The 22,962-nt window shown below is 34.7% G+C and overlaps 1 protein-coding gene across 2 annotated transcripts in view; it reads right to left on the bottom strand.

Annotated features, from left to right (window-relative positions):
• Window positions 1-5,676: 5,676 nt before the first annotated feature.
• Window positions 5,677-22,962, bottom strand: part of LOC136038885 (A-kinase anchor protein 7-like) — a 29,071-nt gene continuing 11,785 nt past the window's right edge. For both annotated transcript variants that reach the window (XM_065722356.1, XM_065722364.1), the window contains exons 3-5: window positions 16,414-16,516; window positions 9,327-9,503; window positions 5,677-6,042 (exon numbers count right to left, since the gene is read on the bottom strand). In XM_065722356.1, the coding sequence (XP_065578428.1) occupies window positions 5,788-6,042; window positions 9,327-9,503; window positions 16,414-16,516 (535 nt within the window). In that variant the 3' untranslated portion in view covers window positions 5,677-5,787. The remainder of the gene's footprint in view (window positions 6,043-9,326; window positions 9,504-16,413; window positions 16,517-22,962) is intronic.

The following is a 22,962-nucleotide window of genomic DNA, read 5'->3' as shown; positions in this document are numbered from 1 at the left end:
TATGTCTCTAATAGGGATTGATTTCCCACTTGGCTGGTTAATATTCAAAACATTTTTTGTAATTTCATCCCTCTGATGGTTACCAGTTATACCTGAGTGGCTTGGAACATGCTGAAGGTATGTTCTTACGCCTCTTGAAGCAAGATTATTAATAATGCTAAGACAATGTAATGTGGCTATATCCATCTTATAGTGAGAAGCTGAATGGCATTTAACTCTACAGACATTACGGACACATTCTCTCATCTATTGCAATATTAAGAGGTGGGAAAAAAGCTCCGTTTGACACCTTATCCTTCATTTCGGGCCCATCAACAAAAATTTGAAAATGGTTTCTTTATATAATCGTATTAAGTTTAGCAATTTTTTCTTGGTACTTGTTGGTTTCCTAAGATCGAATATGAGACTGATTATATCATTTTGTATTGTTTCAATTTTGTGCATCAGAGTCTTTGCACAAGCAACATAAAAAACGAGCCCATAATTAATTTGGAGCCTTGTGTGTGATTTATAAAATTGCACTAGTTTTCTCAGTACAACCCCAGGGATTGGATAGTAGTCTTTCTATTATTCTTATTTTTCGATAGCATTTTTTTATTATGTTTGTGATGTGAAGGTGGAAATTAACTCATGGGTCAAATATGAGACCTAAATAATTAATTCGATTGTCCTCCGGAATAATCATTCCACCTAGAGTTAGTCTTGCGTTAACATTATTTCGTTTATGGCAGTTTCTCACGCAATGTGCCTTCTTCTTTGTGGTGGGTTGGAAGGACCACCATGAAGGTCCTTTCACCCATTAGGGGTGTACATTAGAAGAAAAAATGCATCTGGTACTTATTTGTAACCCCAGGAATATTGCTTTTAAATCTTAGAATCGACTGCTGAAGATGGATAGTAAAATAATATATGCTGAATATTTTCACTACTTTGATGACAAAGCTGGCCAAGAGACAGGTGATGTAGTTCCAAATTGAAAAGAACATCTTTTAAAGGGCGATATTCAGCGTTCAGTCGGTAATAAATTATGGACAAGTCCCAAGACTAGAATGTAGAAAACAACGTTTGAGAATGATGGGCCGTGGCTCCATAATTCAAAGTATTTAGAGCAATCCACTTTAAAGAGCGTCGGACGGTGGGATCGTTTTAATTGGATGGTAGGACAGCAGGATGCCTAATTAAGACATGTTTTAATTACAGCTATGTTACAAAATCTACGAGTAATCCATACTTTGTATTACACAAGTAACACTTCAACTACTTGTTGTCACCATTTCAGTGTTAGAAGATGACAATTGTCGTCGTAACGGTGTTACATCACCTTGAGTTAAAACGTGTTTTAATTAGAAATAAGTTACAAGGGTAGGCTAGAAAAGCCCACAACTAACCCATGCTTTTTGTTGTGCAAGTAACACCCCATCTACTTCTTTTCCACATTTGCCTGTTTTAAGTCTGTAAAGTTGTATCTTAAAGAGAAAAATAACGGTAGATCAAATTTGCAAAATAAAGAGATAGACAATAAATGTAAACTTGTTTAGTTAAGTCTTCTTCGTGTTCGCTTTAGGTTATGGACTTCGTTGAAGTCACAGTTGAGCCATCTTCTTTTTTATAGGATGCCAGCCAGTGGATGGTAGGATCGTCATTTGACTTTTTAACTCGATGGCTAGAACAATATTCTTTGTCAATCCAAGAATGGTCAAGTTAAATGTTTTAACTCCATAACTTTTGACTGACTGATTTGTTCCCACCTGGCTTTTGGAAGAAATGGTTAGCGAGAAGGGTGAATGCCATATGCACCCCATACCTCTTGTTAAATAGCATCAGTCGTATATTTTGACATCGCCAAGGATTAGGCACCTAACGAAATTCAGTAAGACATAGTCAAAGGGGTATTCCCTTCTCCTGGAAAACTTTCAAATTTCTTGGTACAAAATGGCTAATTTTGTCACCTTTTATCTTTAAAATTGGATCCAAATCAAGGCAAGTCCTTTCGTTTAAAATAAACCAGGTAATAAGGGACCAGATTCACACCAACTCATTTTGTTTGTTAGTCAGTTTATGCCCTCATATAATGGTGCTGCGGGAGCAAGAACTAGGTTTTATTCTTTTTTTTTTCTATAATGTCTAATTCGAAATACTGCAATAAAGTGGTAAGGGTCTAGTCTATGCGACTTTTATGTAGTGTGGACTTAAGGTGGGATTAATGAGTATGACATTACATTTTGGAAAGCTCCATATAGCTCCAGTGGAGGATCCAGGGGGGGGGGCTTGACGTAGTGGTGGATTTGTGGTTTGGTCCGCTCGCTCTGGTTTGGAAAGAAAGTTTTTTTTTTTTTTTAATTGGTTTTTAATAGTTCAGTTCTTAACTACTAAGACTGTTTCTTTTTTGCAAACAAGTTTGAAACAAGGTTTTAGTTACTTTGTACGGTCTCTGTTAGATTTTACTGATGACACATATTGCCTAAAAGTATTAAATTGAATTTAGGTTTATCAAGGGAATCTGTCCGTTTTACCACTAAAGCCAACAGGGAGGCGAAAATCTTCATTTCGTAATAACAAGGTGGGGAAATTTAAAATCCTAACTTCTTTAGGCTGTCAATATGATATTTCAGGATTGTGCTGTCACAACCGGGCTGAAAAGCAAAATATTTAATTCTTTTTACTGTCAAAAATTTTGTCTTCGAATCTTACTATGGCACTGAGGAAAAGAAATTGATATCATTACTTTTTTTGGCTGTCTGTTTTGGTTTTGCCTTTTCAGCAAAGCAGGGTGGTTTTTACAACATTGTGATTTTTTAGGGGAAGTATAAAAATTATTAATTTAAGTTTTGGATTTTAGTGAGCAAATGGTGGCCACTTTACTGCCTATTTTCATCCAATTAAAGCTTTATATTATATGACAAATCACCTCTGTTCATCATAATACATTAAAATAAAGGCCATACTCTTTAAACTTTAATACAGGATTGCATAAATATATTCTTAAAACTAAGTATATGAGGCAAAATACTCCTTCAAAGGTTGGAGTAATCATTTAAGAAGAATAGATTTTCGAAAAATTTTTTATAAAAGAGGGCAAATAATTATGTGTTTATTTATTTTTTAGCTAGCTGGTATAGATGGGTCTCTGATTTTTCAGTTTGAATTAGTGGAATGGCATTGATTTTTTTCAAACATTTAAAAATAAAAAATAAATGATAAAAAGGGGAAATTCACGTAACTTGAGTTAACCACAGAAACAGAATGCAACTGCAATATTACTTCAGAATTTCTCACCTTCTCAATACCAACCAGTCACAAAATATAGTTATGTTCTTGTATAGGGGTTGCATATATTTGTCCATAAAATTGTCAAAACTGCTATATATACCAATGAGGTTTTTTATACTTATTTTGATACATGCCATCCAATCATATTTCCACGAGTAGTTGTTAAACTTTTACAGGAAAATTCTCTTGCTTAATGCTAAATCTGAGTAAAATTTCAAACCTGTTTTGTGCTCAACAGACATACCAAGATTTAAATGTTGGAATTGAATATCTGAAAATATTAAGACTAAAAAAAAACATTAATTAGAAATCTCCACAGCCTGAAACTCTGAAAATTTAAATCACCAATCTGTACCTATCAAATACAAAGACAACGAACAAATAATAACTTGTTTTTTAAGGAGTATTTCAACTCATATGCTTAGTATGAAGCACATACCTACATGCATCTTTATTAGAGTTCCTATTTTTCTGACGATTTTGGTGTTTATCCGAATATTTCAGGATGAATAGAGGAGGAAATACTAACGAGGAGCTCTAAACTGACAGGACTGGCCATTACGAACGATCACTGAAATATTGAGGTAGACATCGACTGTGCAATAAATAGATGTGGCGATAATGGAAATAGAGAATTAGACTTTTTCTTATAAAATTATGAATTCTTTAATTTAAGCAAAATATATTGAACTTTAAAAAGGGGAAAGATACACTACGTTGTTATGAAAGTAAAATTTTGATTAGTAAACTTTTGAGATTTTTTCAAAGTTGACACTGTTTATTAAAATACTATTTTTTAAAAAGAAACAGGGATTAGTTATTGCTTTATTGCCTATACTCAAAACTCTCATTTTATATGTCTTCTATGCATTTCTATTTCTTCGTTCTGTTTTTCTTGTTACACCCATAAAAGAACTAGTGTTTAATGTTTAATATATCTTTTGCGAATATACAAGTTCTGTGTTTATCCTCAGTTGCCACACTTCTTTACTATCATAGTTACTAAGCGATGCCATAAAGATAGGCAACCTACTATATGGTTCGACCGATACAAATTGTCACAAAGAGTGCATGACCCCAAAAGATGGTTCAAGACCATTTTTTTTTTTTTTTTTTTTTTTACAATAAAAGCTTGACTCACTCGCTATAGTGGTCAGAAGTGCAAAGGCAAAAAACTATGCAGAAACTATTAAATATTATATATTTTTTTTATAAATGGTGGATAGCTTTTTAATTTTTTTATGGTTTTTATAACTTACTATTTTTTGTATTAATATTTTTATACCATTTTAATTTTAACAGATTTATTAGAACTTAAACCCCATTTCCACTACCTACCTACAACACATAATTGTCGAGGTTTTCTTTTAATTGTGGGTATTTCTTTGTTCGCAAAGCTTATCGAACCAACCTATTATACGCCCCCCCCCCTAAAGAAAATCCTGGATCCGCCCCTGTGTAGTTCTAGCCTGGGGCCAAAAAAGGATGGTTCTTGCTTTTATTGAACTAGACCCTACAATGTGGTAGTTGAAGTAGATTTTCACTGTCTATGTCAGAGAGAACTACCTAAAGTTTTTCCATCAAGGCATGGTTTCGTCCAAGAGAACTTCGATCCATGATTCTCTTTTTTAAGCAGAAAGCTACATTCAAGCGGGCAAGCAAGCAGACATCAGCAAACAGTTGGATATTATTTCAATGTTTTAGGTTTTAGTTTGACTCTGTGATATTTCAAATCCGTTTCATCGTCAAACTATTTCCACTATTCAACTTTTTTTTTAGACAAATAAGGGCCTGTAGTTGTTGTCTATCATTGTGCTAGACGTTAGACAAACCCGCAATATTTTAAACATAATTATTTTATCAAGCTTAGGAAACATCTTAATCTCTAAGCAACGCAAGCCGTAACAGACTAAAACGAAGAAAACTTGGATAGAAGTGACATCAAAAGAAAATAAATGGAAGAAAAAGAATCATATTAGATGAAAATAAGGTCAAGCAGGATTGTACAGGCTAGTAAGATCAATGCAAACAAATTTGAAGTGGCAACAAATTTGAAGTACTGATTAATCTTACCAAAACTACCAATTATATCTATCAAACATCTTAAAATACAATTCATGCACATGTGTTTGTGTGTAAGCATTTCCGTACACGCAAATAAGCAGATAATCATGGTAAAAACATTAAAACTTTGCAAAATAATCTTATAGTAATGAAATCGACCCAGACACACCCAGAAAAATCTATTTAGGATAGTCATTTATGTGTCATGCTAGGGCCAGAGATCAGAGCTGGCAACCGTATCATCATTAAAAAAAAAGTATCTATATGTACGTATTCTTTTCGATTTGTAGACAAATGTACTATTTGTTTTTTTGCTAGTAAACGAAAGTTCAAAGCAAGAAAAAGACTAAATCAGCTGTTTAATCCACTAACAACTTAATTTGTACTCTTTATCAAAAACGCAAAATATATAAATACATTCAAGAATATATAAATACAATAAGGCAGCATATCTTAGTTAATTATAGTAACATTATCTTCCTCTACTGGATAGATCTTCCTTACTTTCCTAGCAGGTTCACTCCTTTCCAAGGACACGGTCAAAGCTCTAGGAACCGTAGGTATTATGCGAACTTCTCTAGTTACTTTATAATACCCACTTGAGTCTCTCTCCCCCCTTTCACAGAGCTGAATACTATTTATGACGCAAGCACCAAATGAAACAGTAGAATAGACTTTATAAAGGGATGGATGAATTTGTTTGAGTCCCTGAAAAAAAAATCGACGTTATTCTGGAGGAAGGTTATTTGCAAGAATGATATTTACGCTGCAAGAAATAGAGGGATTCAATCTTCAGATAATACTAACAAACGCAAATAATTTATTGTTTTTCCTTAGGAACTAAGCAATGTGGTTCTAATTCAATTTTTTACTAGAAATTAATTTTTTTTAATTCATTCGTTATTGAATTCAAAATTTAATAACTTTGGTAAATTTTATTTTTTTTTTATTTTTGTGCATTTTGATACTTTCACCTTTTTAAGTATACCAAAATTTTGTGTGCTACATTATAAAGTTATAATGTAACTTAGTGTGCTATATTCGAAACTGTTAACAGGTTTTTCCTCTCAGCTGTAAAGTAGCATTTAGAAAATATATACAAAGACGAATGTAAACACGTTGTTCCTAGCTATTGAGATAAACACCAATACAATGCTTATCTAAGTTACGTCTATGAAAACTGATTTTCTCGCATCTGGCAGTTGCTACATAAAAAAGAAATGTATGCACAAAAAATTAACGAAAAATATAAAAAGATATTAATTTTAGAATATTCAACCCAGAAATGACCTAGTTTTTATGGCACTTGGTATTAACCAAGTGACATGTAGTGATCGCAAATTCTGTCGGTCGGTATGTCTGTCTCGATTTTGTTAGTTTAGGCACTCCCAGATAACCTAGGACGATGAAATTTGGCAGCCGTATCAGGGACTAGACCAGATTAAATTAGAAATAGTCTTTTCCCCGATTCGACCATCTGGGGGGGGGGAGTGGGGAGATGGTTAATTCGGAAAAATTAGAAAAAATGACGTATTTTTAACTTACGAAAGGGTGAACGGATCTTAATGAGATTTTATATTTAGAAGGATATTGTGTCTCAAAAATCTTATTTTAAATCCCTACCGGATCTGGCGACAGTGGCGGAAGTTGGAGGGATAAACCTAAAATCTTGGAAAACGCTTAGAGTGGAGGGATCGGGATGAAACTATGTGGAAAAACTGAGCACAAGTTCTAGATACGTGATTGACATAACCGGAACGGATCCGCTCTCTTTGGGGGAGTTGGGGAGGATTAATTCTGAAAATTAGAAAAAATGAGGTATTTTTAACTTACGAAGGAGTGATCGGATCTTAATGAAATTTCATATTTAGAAGGACCTCGTAACTCAGATCTCTTACTTTAAATCCCAACCGGATCCAGTGTCACTGGGGGGATTGGGGGGGGGCAGGGACCGGAAATCTTGGAAAAGGCTTGGAGTAGAGGGATTGGGATGAAACTTGGTGGGAAAAATAAGCAAAAATCCTAAATACGTGATCGACATAACCGGAGTGGATCCACTCTCATTGGGGGAGTTGGGGGGGGGAGGGTCAATTTTGAAAAATTAGAAAAAATGAGGTATTTTTAACTTACAAAGGAGTGATCGGATCTTAATGAAATTTTATATCTAGAAGGACCTCGTAAGTCAGATCTTCTATTTTAATTATCGATTGGATCCAGTGTCATTGGGGGGAGTTGGGGGGCAGAAATCTTGGAAAACGCTTAGAGCGGAGAGATCAGGATGAAACTTGGTGGAAAGAATAAGCACAAGTCCGAGATACGTGACTGTCACAACTGGACCGGATTCGCTCTCTTTGGGGGAGTTGGGAGGGGGGGTAACTGAGAAAAATAAGAGTTGAGGCCTTTGTAACTTACGAACGGGTGATAAGATTTTAATAAAATTTGATATTTAGAAGGATCTTGTGCTTCAAAGCTCTTATTTTAAATCCCGACCGGCATTAAGCCTCTGATTTTCCTTTTAAATCAATCCATCGATTCTTAAAATTTTGCTAGAGCTCATGCCATATGAGCTCTTGGTTCTTGGCTCTTCCGACCTCGTCACAAGTGCCATATGAGCTCTCAGCTATTGTTACATCTACCTTAGCATTGTAAATCAAATTTATTCTGAAAATCAATTTCATCTCGGCTCATACTTATAGCTTTGTATGATTTTTTTTTTTTATTTCCACAAGCTTTTTAAGACTTTTGCCTTTAATCATAGTTTGTTCAAACGAAAATCTCAAAACACAGGAAATCAAAGCAGTAATCCACAAAAGCTGATAAAAACATTTTGATTATTACTATAAGCATTTTTTTTTTAACATCAAAGTAAAACTTGTGGACAAAATAGAGCACACTTCAAATTCAGCATGCGAGCATAAGCTTGAAATCCAAAATTTTCCTCAAAATTAAGACTGGCTTTCTGAAAACTATTGAACAGCAAAAATAAAAAAAAAATAAAAAAAAAACTTGGTCTGAAGAATCTTTTGTAGAAGCCAATGTTACAAACTTAATGCTCGAAAAAAAAACTCAACATAACCTAAAGCACATAATTCCTCCTTATCCTTTCTGAAACCTACAAGTAAGATTAAAAGGGAACGGCAAGAGAAGGGGCAGTAACCAATGCCTTGGAAAAAAGTCTTCTGGTATAAAATTTCTAGCTATTACTTATGCCCACATTTAATCAAATGAGGATAAACAAGCATTTATAATGTCGTTGACATCCCGTAGAACTCCACTAAAACTTATTAGGAAAGAATTAGTCTTACGGAGGAACAAAATTGATTATAGAGCTTTCAGGTTGACGCTCTTAGCGCGGTTTTGAAATGCACCCTACAAATCTTACGTTAGGTAAAGAGAACTTCAGAAATTACGAACAGCAAATAAAGCTTGTATGGGTTTAAAGCTATATTGAACCAACTAAAGCTTTATGGTTAAAGGTTCGTACTAAAATGTTTACCCAAGTAAGCTAGGTATCCATGTGGAGACAATCTTTTTCCAGTTAGAACAAACGGATAGCTGGAAATAGTAACACTTTTCATAAAAATTACGAATAAGGTAAGGTACCTCGCTTCAAAAGCCTTTAAAGACACATAAAATTCTTTGCCTGCCCTTCTCTAGCAACATAGAGACGATCTAACATTCCAAAAAAAAATGATTTGTATAATACTTGATGTTGTTAGTTAATTTGTTGTCATTAATTATTTTTCTTTTAGTTAGCTGAAAAAAGTCAGAGGTTACATTGTTTCCATAGATAGCTGTATTACTCTTCTTAAGAATTTTTATGTTCAGAGCCATATTCTGTCAGACTATGAAAATAGAACATTCCTTTAGATAGAAACGTCTTCACTGAAACAACAGGCCCTTAATCTTCCATAGCAAGTTCTTTATAGGCACCACATAGACCTTATCGATAGACCTACTTAATGAACACCTTAACACACACAAAAGTACACCTTTGAGAAAATAGTTTCATCCTTAGACAGCTTGATAATCGTTAAATGAGGTGTCATTGGTCTCTTGTCAACAACATAAACACCACGCTGAATGAGCTTCTCCTTTAAAATCTCTGAAAGCTGTAGCATTCTACTACGAGATCCATGAGCATCTTCAAGTAAATTGGCATAAAGGACCTAAAAGGAAAGCAATAATGCATACATGCTATTTAATATGGCTGTGGCATGACTTTTAAAACTCATACTATAACATTTTTTTTTCTGAAAAAAACTAACAAGTTCAATCTAGTTAAGAAGTCAATATACGAGTAGTATTGATTGAATATTTTGTTGGGTTAGCATACTTTCTGAATTTGAAATACAAATTATAGGTAAAGGTAAAGATCACGGCATTGGACTTTGCAACCTCTACCGGTGGTGCTGATCTCCGTTTTACGGCCCTTCAGCCAAGAAATGCAATGGGAGGCCAGACCTTCGCCAGATTTCTCTAGGTACCCATTTAGAAATTGGTCTGGATGAGCTTACAGAGTCACACCACTGACCCGCGGAGCATCAGGAATCGAACACATGTCCCCAAGGACAATGGATTTCAAGACCAGCATGCTAACCACTTTGCTACAACGACATAATAGCAAAGGAAGAAAAACAATACATTATTTTACAACTAATTATTTAAAAAGGATATTTGCCAATTAAAAATGCCGACATAGACATAGACATTTTTTATTTTTATCCAAAACATATAAATTAAACAAAGAATTTACCATTAACGGCCACTCTTAAGACAAAAGAGTCCTGACTGTGGCCGCAAATTCTAACCACCATGAATGATTTTCTTCAAATGATTTTGAAGAAAGAAAAAAATCCTTGGGGGGGGGGTAAAAAAACAAAATAATTAATATTAAATACTAAATAAATAAATACCCTTTCCTCTTATCACACTTCTCTCCTTTTTAAAAAATGGGATTTTTGAAAGGAGAAAGGAACAGTATTTTTGAAAATCAAGGAAGGGTGCAAAAAAATAGGGGGTAATTTTTCCTCCCTCCATAATTAGTGCCCCTGATGCTAATTCTTCCTCTCAATCCTTCTGACCAAGGACCAGAAAATAATGACTAATTTCAATAGACATACACAAAGTCAACAATGCTGGACCATCAGAACATTTTTTTCAAAACCAGACAGGAATGATAATTTTTTAGGTCTGAATATCGAGATTCTTCACAAACTTTTTCTGTTGCCCTGTAATTGACAATCAAAGTGAGAAAAACAATAGAACTAGAATCTACATGGGATATTACGTATTTCTATGCGATATTCTACATTTTATGCAGGATATCATCTATTTCGTCCTGAAACTACCTGTAAAATTTGCCATAGTCGATTCTACTACTGTGTCAATCAGTGAAATCTAGGGGACGGACACCACTATGACAGATACTTTGCATTTTAAGTCATAAATACCCCATTCTTTCTACTCGAGCAAGTACATTCTATATCTTCTAATATCATGTTTCCTAGCCCTAGAAGATGCATCTCCAAAATAATAACAAAACAAAGCCCCCCCCCCCAAAAAAAAAGGCAAAAATATATCTTCTAATTTTATGTTTTAACCTTAGGAGATGCGTCTCCAAAATCATAACAAACCGAATTTAGGTGTATAAAATTGTTACTCAAAATACACAAATTTTTTTAAGTTCCAGGGCATAGTTTTGCTTTTATGCAAATATTAGAACACATTAGTCTCGACAGCCAAATTGATAATTTTGAGTTGAAAAAGGAGATTAGAGTTGAATCGTTAAGTGTTACAGAGTCAAGCATTTACTTACTTGACTTCTTGCAAGTATAGGCTTGTAAAATGGGAAAAAGACTTGAACCTTGTTGTTAGCGATGCCCACAATTGTGATGTCAGCATGTCCAGAAACTTTTTGAGGCTGCCTTTCCACCTGACACAAGCTCAGCCTAACAGGCCGCGTCAACCATGACCTCTTGAATTAGATTCAAAAACAGACCAGGCTTGTATGCTTAACGGCAAGCAGAAAAGGACTCTTGTTCGATTTCACGATTTTTTTTTTCCATATTCATTTATTTAAACGCAAAAAAAAACTACAAAATATGACATTCCTGCTAGGAAAGCATGGAATGAGTGATTGGCTAGGGCAGGGAAATAACTAGTATTAATTAAACAGCAAACAACAAATGGAATAAACCAACTGAACACTAAAAAAAAAATAAAGGAAAAAAATAACCTAAGTTATAACTTTACATAAAAAAAGGAAATTATGGAAAAAATGTACTAAAAATAAATAAAAGGGGGGGGGTCTAAATGAAAAGACAAGGTTTTCTTGTAATGACCTTACGCTGATCGCTTGAACAAAATTAAATAAAAAAAAACAAGTTTTTTTAACTGAAAGTAAGGAGCGACATTAAAACTTAAAACGACCAGAAATTACTTCGTATATGAAAGAGGCTGCTTCCTCATCAACGCCCCGCTCTTTACGCTAAAGTTTGACTCTTTCTCTCAATTCTTCTTTTTAAAACAGTAAAAAACTTTAGCGTAAAGAGCGGGGCGTTGATGAGGAAGCAGCCTCTTTCATATACGAAGTAATTTCTGGTCGTTTTAAGTTTTAATGTCGCTCCTTACTTTCAGTTAAAAAAACTTGTTTTTTTTATTTAATTTCTGGACGTTTTTGAATCAATGCATGTTTTGATTTTGGCTCTCCGCAGAGGAATAATTAAAACAAAATTTGCATTTTTTTTTTGGCTAAATGGCTTTCTCATAATTTTGATCGAATGATTTTGAGAAAAAAGGAGGGGGGGAGGAAGCCTAGTTGCCCTCCGATTTTTTGGTTAATTAAAAAGGCAACTAGAATTTTTAATTTTTTACGAATATTTTTATTAGTAAAATATTTACGTAACTTATAAATTAGCTTACGTAAAGAACTTTTGTATTCTCATATTTTTATTACATATATGAGGGGGTTCCCCCCTTGTCAGATCCTCGCTCTTTACACTAAAGTTTAAATTTTGTCCCAATTCATTAAGAATGACCCCAGAATCAGAAAAGCCGTAGAATAAATAGTTGAAATTACTAAAAATACTTTAGCGTAAAGAGCGAGGTATTAGGAGGAGGTGAGCCCCTCAAATGGGTAATAATTTCTGTTTGTTTTAAGTTTTAATGCTGCTCCTTACTTCCAGCTGAAAGAACTTTTTCATATTTATTTTTTCATTTTTATTTTTAAATAATGCTAGTAAATCCTGCGCTCCCTTCATGGAGATTTTCTTCCCCCATGACAAACTATCGATGGAAAGTTCCCCCAGCATATCCCCCTCTTCTCAACCCCTCCCCCAACCAAAAAAATCCTCCTGAAAACGCCTGTACACTTCCCAATAACCATTACTATATGTAAGCACTGGTCAAAGTTTGTAACTTGTTGCCCCTCCCACGGGGACTGTGGGGGAGTAAGTCGTCCCCAAAGACATAGTTATAAGGTTTTTCGACTACGCTGAATAAAATGGCTATCTCAGAATTTTGATCTGTTGACTTTGGTAAAATAATTAGCGTGGGAGGGGGCCTAGGTGCCCTCCAATTTTTTTGGTCACTTAAAAAGGGCACTAGAACTTTTCATTTCCGTTAGAATGAGCCCTCTTGCAACATTCTAGGACAACTGGGTCGATACGATCACCCCTGGGAAAAAGAAAAAAAAAAAAAAAAAAAAAAACAAATAAACACGCATCCGTGATCTGCCTTCTGGCAAAAATACAAAATTCCACATTTTTGTAGATAGGAGCTTGAAACTTCTACAGTAGGGTTCTCTGATACGCTGAATCTGATGGTGTGATTTTCGTCAAGATTCTATGACTTCTAGAGGGCGTTTCCCCCTATTTTCTAAAATAACGCAAATTTTCTCAGGCTCGTAACTTTTGATGGGTAAGACTAAACTTGATGAAACTTATATATTTAAAATCAGCATTAAAATGCGATTCTTTTGATGTATGTATTGGTATCAAAATTCTATTTTTTAGAGTTTTGGTTACTATTGAGCCGGGTCGCTCCTTACTACAGTTTGTTACCACGAACTGTTTGATAAGATTATTTGAATACCGGATATCGAATGATAGTAGATTCCCAATATTTGGCGCAAAAGCTCTAATTAATAGAGAAGCTCTTTTTGTTGAGGGCGCTTCTTGGACGATGTCACAAGAATGTCGGCTTGCTACTGCAATTATTAATTTTACTAATTAGAATAAGGTGGTCTGATCCATCAGTCAGACAACCATTTAGTAATCAACCATCAACAAAAAATTATTAATTAAAGTTCCCGAAGACTGTGTTATTCTCGTAGGAATAGACACTAGAGGATATAAATAAGATGACAAAATACTGTTAAGGAAGTCATCGCACCCATCCGAATTAAAACAAATCAATATTGAAATCACCCATCAAAACCATCCTTTTATCCTCACTTGTAATTTGAGATAGAAAATCTTCCAATGCATCAATAAAATCATTATACGAAAATGATGCTACTATATATACTATTCCCAATATCAACTTTTCTGGACCAGAAGTCTGTGTTTCAATAAATTAAGTTTCAACTTTACCTTCAAGTCAGAGCGAAAGGTCATGCCTTACATTATAATCAACATCTCTTCTAATCAAGACAGCTAATCCGCCTCTCTGTATGAAAGAACGACCTTTATATTCAAATTTATACCCTGGAATATATTCATTCACGTCCTCATCATTTAGGAAACTTTTACATAGCCCAACAAACAAAGGTTGGGAATTTAGACACTCTATTGCCGACAGGAGGGACGATTTAGCCGATCTAAACCCTTGACAGTTCCAAAAAAGTAAAGAGTGACCATTATTAGCATCTCATTCAGAAAGACTCTCAATCTGAACATATGAACTATCCTTTGCGGAGTTGATTAGACCATCTTTACAATCTGACCCCTGAATCGACAAGTTCGAAAACACATCATCTAGAACTAACCAATTTTTTTCAAAAATTTTTCAAACGATCGTGAGACGACCCTTACACGTACTAACAGATAAAAAAATGTTGATTAAGGAGAAGAAACAGTAAACGCAATGAAATAACAGTAAGAGTAAATTTTGCAAAAGCAAAAAAGGAAACAAAGAAGAGAGAAAGAAATATAAACAAAAGATATGCATGAGAAACGAAATTAATTCGAATAAATAAGAATTTTATGTTGTTGATCCTAGACTGACAAGATCACTAGCACTCAGGAGTTTTCTTATATTCGGACTGTATATAACACAGATCATTCCTGTCACTGACCATGCGTTTTTTGGACCGTACTTATTGCGAGCCAGGTCAAGCAACTGCTTCCGCTTTTTAGTAAGTTGCTCAGACACGAATATACCTGTTTTCGCTAGCTTAGATTTAGCCAAGAACGCGGTTTTTGCAGCGTCTGTATTACTGAACACAGCAATTACGGGAGGCACGTTGGAGGTTGTATCAGATGCAGATTGGAATTGACGAGTTTTCAATATGCGTGAGTTTTCAATATCTGTTAGCCTCATTTTATCACTGACAATTTGTTTAGCCGCCGTTTCAACACTACTTCTTGTGTTTGCTTTACACCACTAAAAATATGCGTGCCCATTCTTGTCTTCTGGCCCATGTCATCTATTTTTAATTCAATTACCTCAATTCGGTCTTCCAAGGACCCGGTTTGATTTTTTGGTCCAGACAGCATTTTTTCGAAAGCGGTAAACTTTACTGAATATTCCACCAAGATAGCATCATTGATTTTGGACACTATGTCTTCTACAGTTGCGGAGTCTAGCCCCGAGGGAGGAATCCTGCACAGGCTATCATGTACTCTTTTTTCAATTTCATTACGCAGACCACTTCAGAGATTTTCTATATCTTTTTGTGTGCAGAAGCAAAAGAAGTTTGTTCCAATTTTAACTTTTCTAAATAGATATATGGAAAAGTAGCAACTTCGCTGAATACATTTGCTTCTCCTTTGGTCTTTTTCTTAACAGCTTCTTCGAAATTATCTTGTTAAGATTCAAATTGAGAATGTTGAACTTTTAACACCTCATGAGTCCCGTAACAAATGCCGTTCAAATGGCAAAGCATATGCCGTTCTTCCTGTTGACTCTCTTGAACTGGCCATTTAGGGTAACCTCGAAATTTGGCTAGCGCAAGTCCTTTAATTTCAAATTCTCCAGACATCTCAGTTAATTATAAAGTAATTAAAAAGATGTTACCTTGTTACTACCTTTCTTATTTATAGACATGCCAGCCTTCGTCTAATTTTCAATAAATTCAGCTTCACGCCAATCCTTTTGACAAGACAAATCACACCAAAAATATCCAAATTTACCCTGGTTTTTAATGCATTCCACCACCTGTAAATTCTCTTTTTCTGGTTGTTGTTTTGTCAAAAACTTTGTGAGAGTTAATCCGACTTAAGATGCTCACTGACTTCAGAAATAAGGATTGACACAATTTTGACAGTTTTCTCCACATCAAGGGAGTTTAACACTAAGGGATAATTCTAGATGATGAGTTTCAACCATTCAACATGAACGGTTATGCGTTTACCTGAATTTTCCCAAGTTTAATGGATTGAATACCCCGTTTGCAAGCATGAGTACTGGAGAATGAAGCAAGGAAATTATAAGGACATCTAAATTCATGCTTTATTTCTGGTTATTTTGCACAGATAACATCATGGTTACCCTCTTAGGGTCAGCCTAGTAAAGAACAAACCATTGGGCTACCCCGGTCATATAAAATTGGAGTAGCATAGTAGGAAAGCTACTCGGCAGGTTTTAAGGCCAAGTGAAATTTGTTGGCAGATTTTGTGTGAAAATGCGTTTTTATATATAAAATACTTTTCGCTCAAATAAAAGCTGTCAAAACACAAGTTGTCCTGCTAAAGCGTTGCCAGCTTATGGAATTCTGTCGAATTCTGCTTCTGACAGTTTTGGAACTTTTTTAATACCAGGAAAAATTTGAATAGGGTAGCCGCTACCCTATTCAAAGTAAGAGGTCATGTAATTTTCAAGAGTTAAACCTAATGGTGAAATAAACCTTTTGCCTACCTTATTACGAAAATGTCCAATGCCAGCAAAGTTCATTGATATAGGATATGATAATAGAGACTCTCTCAGTACCAAAATAGTTTCTTCAAGGGCATGGATAGCTCTGGATCGATAAACATAATATTATTAATTAATCGTGATAAATTTACAATAAAAGAACGTTGGGAAACAATAAAAGGATTCGCAAAAACGCTTGAGGCCCAAATACACGTAAAACTATCTAGCACTTGAAGCAACATTAACTGCTTAAAATAGAAAGATGAAAACTAAAAAGGCTTTCAAAAACAAATATATGTTATTTTAAACCCAATGGTGCATCCAAATTTTGAGGTCGAATTGTTCTTCATTTGAGTAATGCACCTATAATATTTGACCTGGGAACTAACCCTATCACCAACACTGATTAAAAGATTCCCCATAACATTCACAAAATGCTTGCAAAAAGAAAGCATACTTATAAGCTGATACAGAACTAAGTAATATTTTTCACTATACGAAGGTATTTAAGACAGAACAAAGTTCCAAGTTTATATCTTTTGTAGCAATAGTTCTTAATCTTTTCCATGTAGCTCCATTAAGCCAACAATGAGCAGAAATAAAGCTAAATAATATTCCAAGCGTAAAACTACTACAGATCACCGTTAATAAATAAATAAAACTCAAAAAGAACAGAAATTACAATAAATAGCCAATTAACACTCAAAATGAGCAAAAATTAACATGAGCAGGGCTGATAACCCCCATGCATTCTCAAGACCAGAACATAATTTGAGCTAAACTGAAAACAAAATATGTTTTGAATGTTTTCACTTTTTTGACTTAAATAACTAAAGAACTATTAAGACTTTAAGGGATAAATATCAGAATATGTATATAAAACTAACAATCGACGATCATGTGTTTTTTTTTTCTTTTTTTCAGTAAAGCGCAAATTATGTTCTGGTCTTGAAAAGACATGGGGATTATCAGCCCTGCTCATATTAACTTTTGCTCATTTCGAGTTCCATTTATTTATTGATAGTGATTTGTGGTACTTTTCGCTTGAAAGATTATTTAACTTTATATCTGCTCATTTTTGGCTTAATGGAGCTCTTTGCTTTTCTTTGAAAAACTTGTTTTGTGGAAAAGGTTTTTTAATGACATAGTCTTTTTTATGGATTAAATAAAAAAAAATGAGTTTTTTTTAAATGAAAGTAAGGAACAACATTAAAACGAACAGAAATTACTCCGTATATGAAAGGGGCTTTTCCTCCTTAACGCCCCGCTCTTTACGCTATAGTTTGACTCTTTCTCTTAACTCTATTTTTAAAACAGTAAGAAACTTTAGCGTAAAGAGCGGGGCGTTGAGGAGGAAAAGCCTCTTTCATTTACGGAGTAATTTCTGTTCGTTTTAAGTTTTAATGTTGCTCCTTACTTTCATTTAAAAAAACTTGTTTTTTTATTTAATTTCTGGACGTTTTTGAATTAATGCATGTTTTGATCTTGGCTCTCCGCACATAAATAATTAAAACGAAATTTGCGCATTAATTAATTGCAATTAATCGGAAGATTTGAAGAAAAAAGGAGCAAGGGAGGAGGCCTAGTTGCCCTCCCATTTTTTGATTACTTAAAAAAGCAACTAGAACTTTTAATTTTTTACAAATGTTTTCATTGATAAAAAATATACGTAACTTACGAATTAACTTACGTAACGAACTTCTATATTCGTATGTTTTTATTGCGTATATGAGGGGGTTCAACCCTCGTCGATACCTCGCTCTTTACCCTAAAGCATAAATTTTGTCCCGATTCCTTAAGAATGACCTCTGAATCACAAAGGCCGTGGAATCAATAGTTGAAAACTAAAAATACTTTAACGTAAAGACTGAGGTATAACGAGGTGGTAAACCCCTCATATGCGTAATAATTTTTGTTCGTTTTAAGTTTTAATGTTGCTTCTTACTTTCAGTAGAAAAAACTTTTATATTTATTTTTTTATTGTTTTTTTTTCAAATAATGCTAGAAAATCCGGCGCCCCCTTCATTGAAATTATCTTCCCCCATTAGAAGTTTCTCCAAGGAAATATCCTCCAACGTAATCCCTCCCCCTCAACTCTCCCCCTAAACCAAACAAAATCCCCCTGAAAACGTCTGTACACTTCCCAGTAACCATTACTATATGTAAACACAGGTCAAAGTTTGTAACTTGCAGTCCCTCCCACGGGGACTGCGGGGGAGTAAGTCGTCCCTAAAGACATAGTTATTAGGTTTTTCGACTATGGTGAATAAAAAGGCTATCTCAGAATTTTGATCCGGTGACTTTTGTGAAAAAATGAGCGTGGGAGGGGGCCTATATACCCTCCATTTTTTGGCCACTCAAAAATGGCACTAGAACTTTTAATTTCCGTTAGAATGAGCCCTCTTGCGACATTCTAGGACAAATGGGTCGATACGATCACTCTTGGGAAAAAAAACCAAATAAACACGCATCCGTGATCTGTCTTCTGGCGAAAAATGCGAAATTCCACATTTTTTAGATAGCAGTTTGAAACTTATACAATAAGGTTCTCTGATACGCTGAATCTGATGGTGTGATTATCGTCAAGATTGTATGACTTTTAGGGGGTGTTTCCCCCTATTTTTTAAAATGAGGCAATTTTTTTTCAGGCTCGTATATTCTGATGGGTATAACTGATCTTGATGAAACTTATATATTTAAAATCAGCATTAAAATGCGATCCTTTTGATGTAACTATTGGTATCAGAATTCCATTTTTTAGAGTTTCGATTACTATTGAGCCGGGTCGCTCCTTACTACAGTTCGTTACCACGAACTGTTTGGAAATAGTATTACACATCCTTTTAGTCTTTTTCTATAATAATTCATAGTCTGAGTTGCTATTTGCATGGAGAAACTTTTTCAACAATTTTTAATCCTAACAAAAACAGAATTTTTAATTTAATTTTAAAACTCCTGAAGTTGACCTAAGGTAAAACTTCATATCATTTCCCAAAGGATGATGACAACCAAAAGATGACAACCTAGATACACTTATACTCTTTATTTAGTTAAACTGTAAGAACAGTAGTAATAGTAGTAGCCCCAAAAGTTTCAACTTAATACCCCCAGTTATCCTCGATATGTTGCTTGGGTGTCTTATTGACACCCATAAACACAATGCCTTTTGATTTAGTTTAAAGCAATATTTAGTTTCAAAACATAATAGACTAACTGCATAATTGTGGGGGGCTGACATGCCCAATACCCCTTAAAGAATAATTGCTAAACTGTTCTATTATGCTGAACAAAATGCCTGTCTCAAACTTTTGACTGGATGCACTTGGAAAGTGAATGGGTTTGAGAGAAGGGCTGCTTGCCCTCCAATATCCTTTTACTCTTAAAAAAAAGGCGTCAGAACTTTCAATTTTGAATCAAATTAGCTCCTTTAAAATTGTCAATGATAATTTCTAGCGATTATAGAGTGGTGCTGTCTACGATATTGCTTATATGCGCTTTTGAAAACCTGCGCGCATACAGTTTTTTCGTTTAGTTGGAACTCCTCCTAAACTTTCCCTAAGTCTCACCTTAATACTTTTCCGTCATTAGTTACAGTACCTGCAGTGTTAATATTAAACTTAAATTCAAAATTCCCATAACTCACCCTTAAAGGTCTAACTTAATAATATAAGTTGTTCATCAGACATTGCTTTGTCACCTGTTTGAAAGTCCACATGCTCATAGTTTGTTTTGATCTAGTTCAATACCCGGCTAAATATTCCTTTAAAACTTCAGATTAATACCCTTAGCTTGCACAGTAGCAATAGTTGTAGCAGCATTAGTAGCAGTATACACATAGCACCTCTGGTTTCTTCAATATCCCCTTCAACACACACTGAAAGTATCAGCTTAATATCAGATACGTCCTGTGTGGCGATAGTTTGTTTCGAATTAGCTCCATACAATTTCTATATTTCCGAAATTCTTCCCCTTAAAATCCTTACTTTTAATAGTAGTAGAATTAATTATAGTAGGCTAATTTTTAGGGGCAGTAGTAGTTATAGATGTAGTAAAAATAGTAACAGTAGTAGCAATAGCATTAGGATGCAAATATTTTCTTTTGATTAGTTCAACATCCCTCTAAACGAGCCCAGTTAGTTTCAACTTCACACACCAAACTGTTCCTAAGATATTGCTGTTACACCCTTTTGAAAACTTCCATACAGACGGCGTGTTGTGATTCCGCTCACCTTCTCCCCTCAAAATCCTTGAAAATTTCACCTTCATACTCTTAGGCATAGTTGTAACAGTAGTCAAAGTAGTAGGATTAATATTACTACTAATAGTATTAGTAGAAATAGCGGTAGCACTAGTAGCAGTAATAGTATGAATATATTGCCTTTTGGTCAGTAGAACATCCCTCTCATCAAGTCTTAGAAGTTTCAATTTAATACAATTAGCCATTGCCATGACAATGCTGATATGTCCTTTTGATAACCTGTATGTTCATATACTTCTTGAAATCTTCATCTGAATGCTCTTAGCCTTACAAGTTGTTACAATAAAAGTAGTAGTTGTAAATGTAGCAGTAACAGTATTATTAGCAGTAGTGTACATACTGCCTTTTGGTGAGATGATCTTCCCCTTTAAACATTCTCTAAAAGTTACAACTTAATACCCAACTCAATTCTTGAGGTACACCATTCTGACAATGTACATGCACATAGCGTCTTCTGATTTAGTTCAAATATCCCCTCAATGCAGTAAATGAAGTAGTATGGTAGTAGTAGTGATGGTAGTTATAGTAGCATTGGTAGCAGGCAAATACTGCCTTTTTATCATCTACCTTATCATTTCCTGAATTTTCCAAATTATTGTACTCAGTTATCCCTGTGTTAACCCACTTTTGACAATTCTGATACACATAATGTGTTTTGATTTAGTTCAACACTTCCCTCAATATTCTCTGATAGGCTCACCTAAATGCCCTCTGTCTTCTTGAAAAGTAACGTTCAACCATATATACCTTTCACAATAATACATACTATGTGTAAACAATGAACGAATTGCCTTACTTACATCCATTGTCCTGAGGACTGTGGGAAGGTTGGCATCCCCAAAGACATAGTTACTGGAATTCTCAACAATCCTGAACAAAATCTTAGAATTTCGATCAAATGTGTTTGGGGAATAACAGGCTTGGGGGGACTGATTGCCTCCATTCACTTTTGACTCTCGAAAGAGCACTAAAACTCCCGACTTCCAATCAAATCAGCTCCATTCAGTCGAAAGTTTATACAACCACCCGTTTTGTAAGAACTTTATGTGTCCCAGGGCCTTTAACCCTCTCCCATGGGCTCTCGGGGATTGTGTCCACCCTAAAGACATTGTTATATGATTTTTGGACTATTGGTAACAATGTACATGCACATAGCGTCTTCTGATTTAGTTCAAATATCCCCTCATCAAGATCAATATCTCACAATTTCAATTGAACGCGTTTTGGAAAAAAAGTGTGCAAACGAGGGGGGCTAGTTTCTCTCCATCATTTATTTATTTATTTATTAATACCAAATACGGTAAGCTTTCTAACTTGTCACAATAAACATAATAAATAGAAATTATGACAATATTGACAACATAATACACACATACAAATCAATGAAAATAACAACTACAACAAACACTGACAAATAACACTATAAATTATTTAAAAATGATTTACTTTGGAAATTTGTTTCTGCCAGTTTTGTTTTGAATCTGTTTATGTCATATGTTAGAAATGTTTTAAGTGGAAGGCCATTCCATGGCTTCCACACCCTGCTGTAAAATGAATGTTGGCCTATTTTCCTTTTTGAAAGTGAGGGGTACAATTTATGTGGGTGATAACGGGTCCTGTTAGTGTCATTAAATGTGTAATCATGTTTGACTCTTAAAAAGGAAACTAGAACAATATATTTCCAATCAAATAAAGCCTCTTCTTAAGTTCACACGACCACCCCTTCCATAAGAACCTTATATGTCCCTAGGGCAGTTACTTACAACCCTCACCCCCAGATACTGAGTGATTCTGTCAACCTTAAAGCCATTACTATATGATCTTTTGAGTATTTTTGAACAAATGGCTATCTCAAAATTTCTATAGGATGCATTCATGGAAAGTACGACGTAGGGGGTGGCTACCCCTGATCACTATGACTCTTAAAAAGGGCACTAGAACATCTGATTTCCAATCCAATGAACCCCTCCGGAGTTTATATGACCATCTTTTCCATAAAAACCTTATATGCCCTCTGGGCATAACTTATAGCCCTTGCACTAAGGGCTATGGGGGGGGTGTCATCCTCAAAGACATAAGTTCTAGACCTCTCAACTACGCTGAACAAATTAGCTATCTCAAAATTTTTATTAGATATGTTTTGGGAATTTATGGGCGTGGGGGGACTTGTTGCCCTCTGATTACTTTTCACTATTAAAAAGGGCACTAGCCCTTCCGAATTCCAAACGAGAGAGCCTTTTTTTAAATTTTCTACAAAAACAAATGGTGATCTCAAAAAAATTCCCCAAAAAAAA

Source organism: Artemia franciscana, chromosome 2 (genome assembly GCF_032884065.1).
Source record: "Artemia franciscana chromosome 2, ASM3288406v1, whole genome shotgun sequence".
NCBI classification, from domain to species: domain Eukaryota; kingdom Metazoa; phylum Arthropoda; class Branchiopoda; order Anostraca; family Artemiidae; genus Artemia; species Artemia franciscana.
The sequence above is the reverse complement of the archived record's forward strand: the minus strand, read 5'-3'. Positions and strand labels throughout refer to the sequence as shown.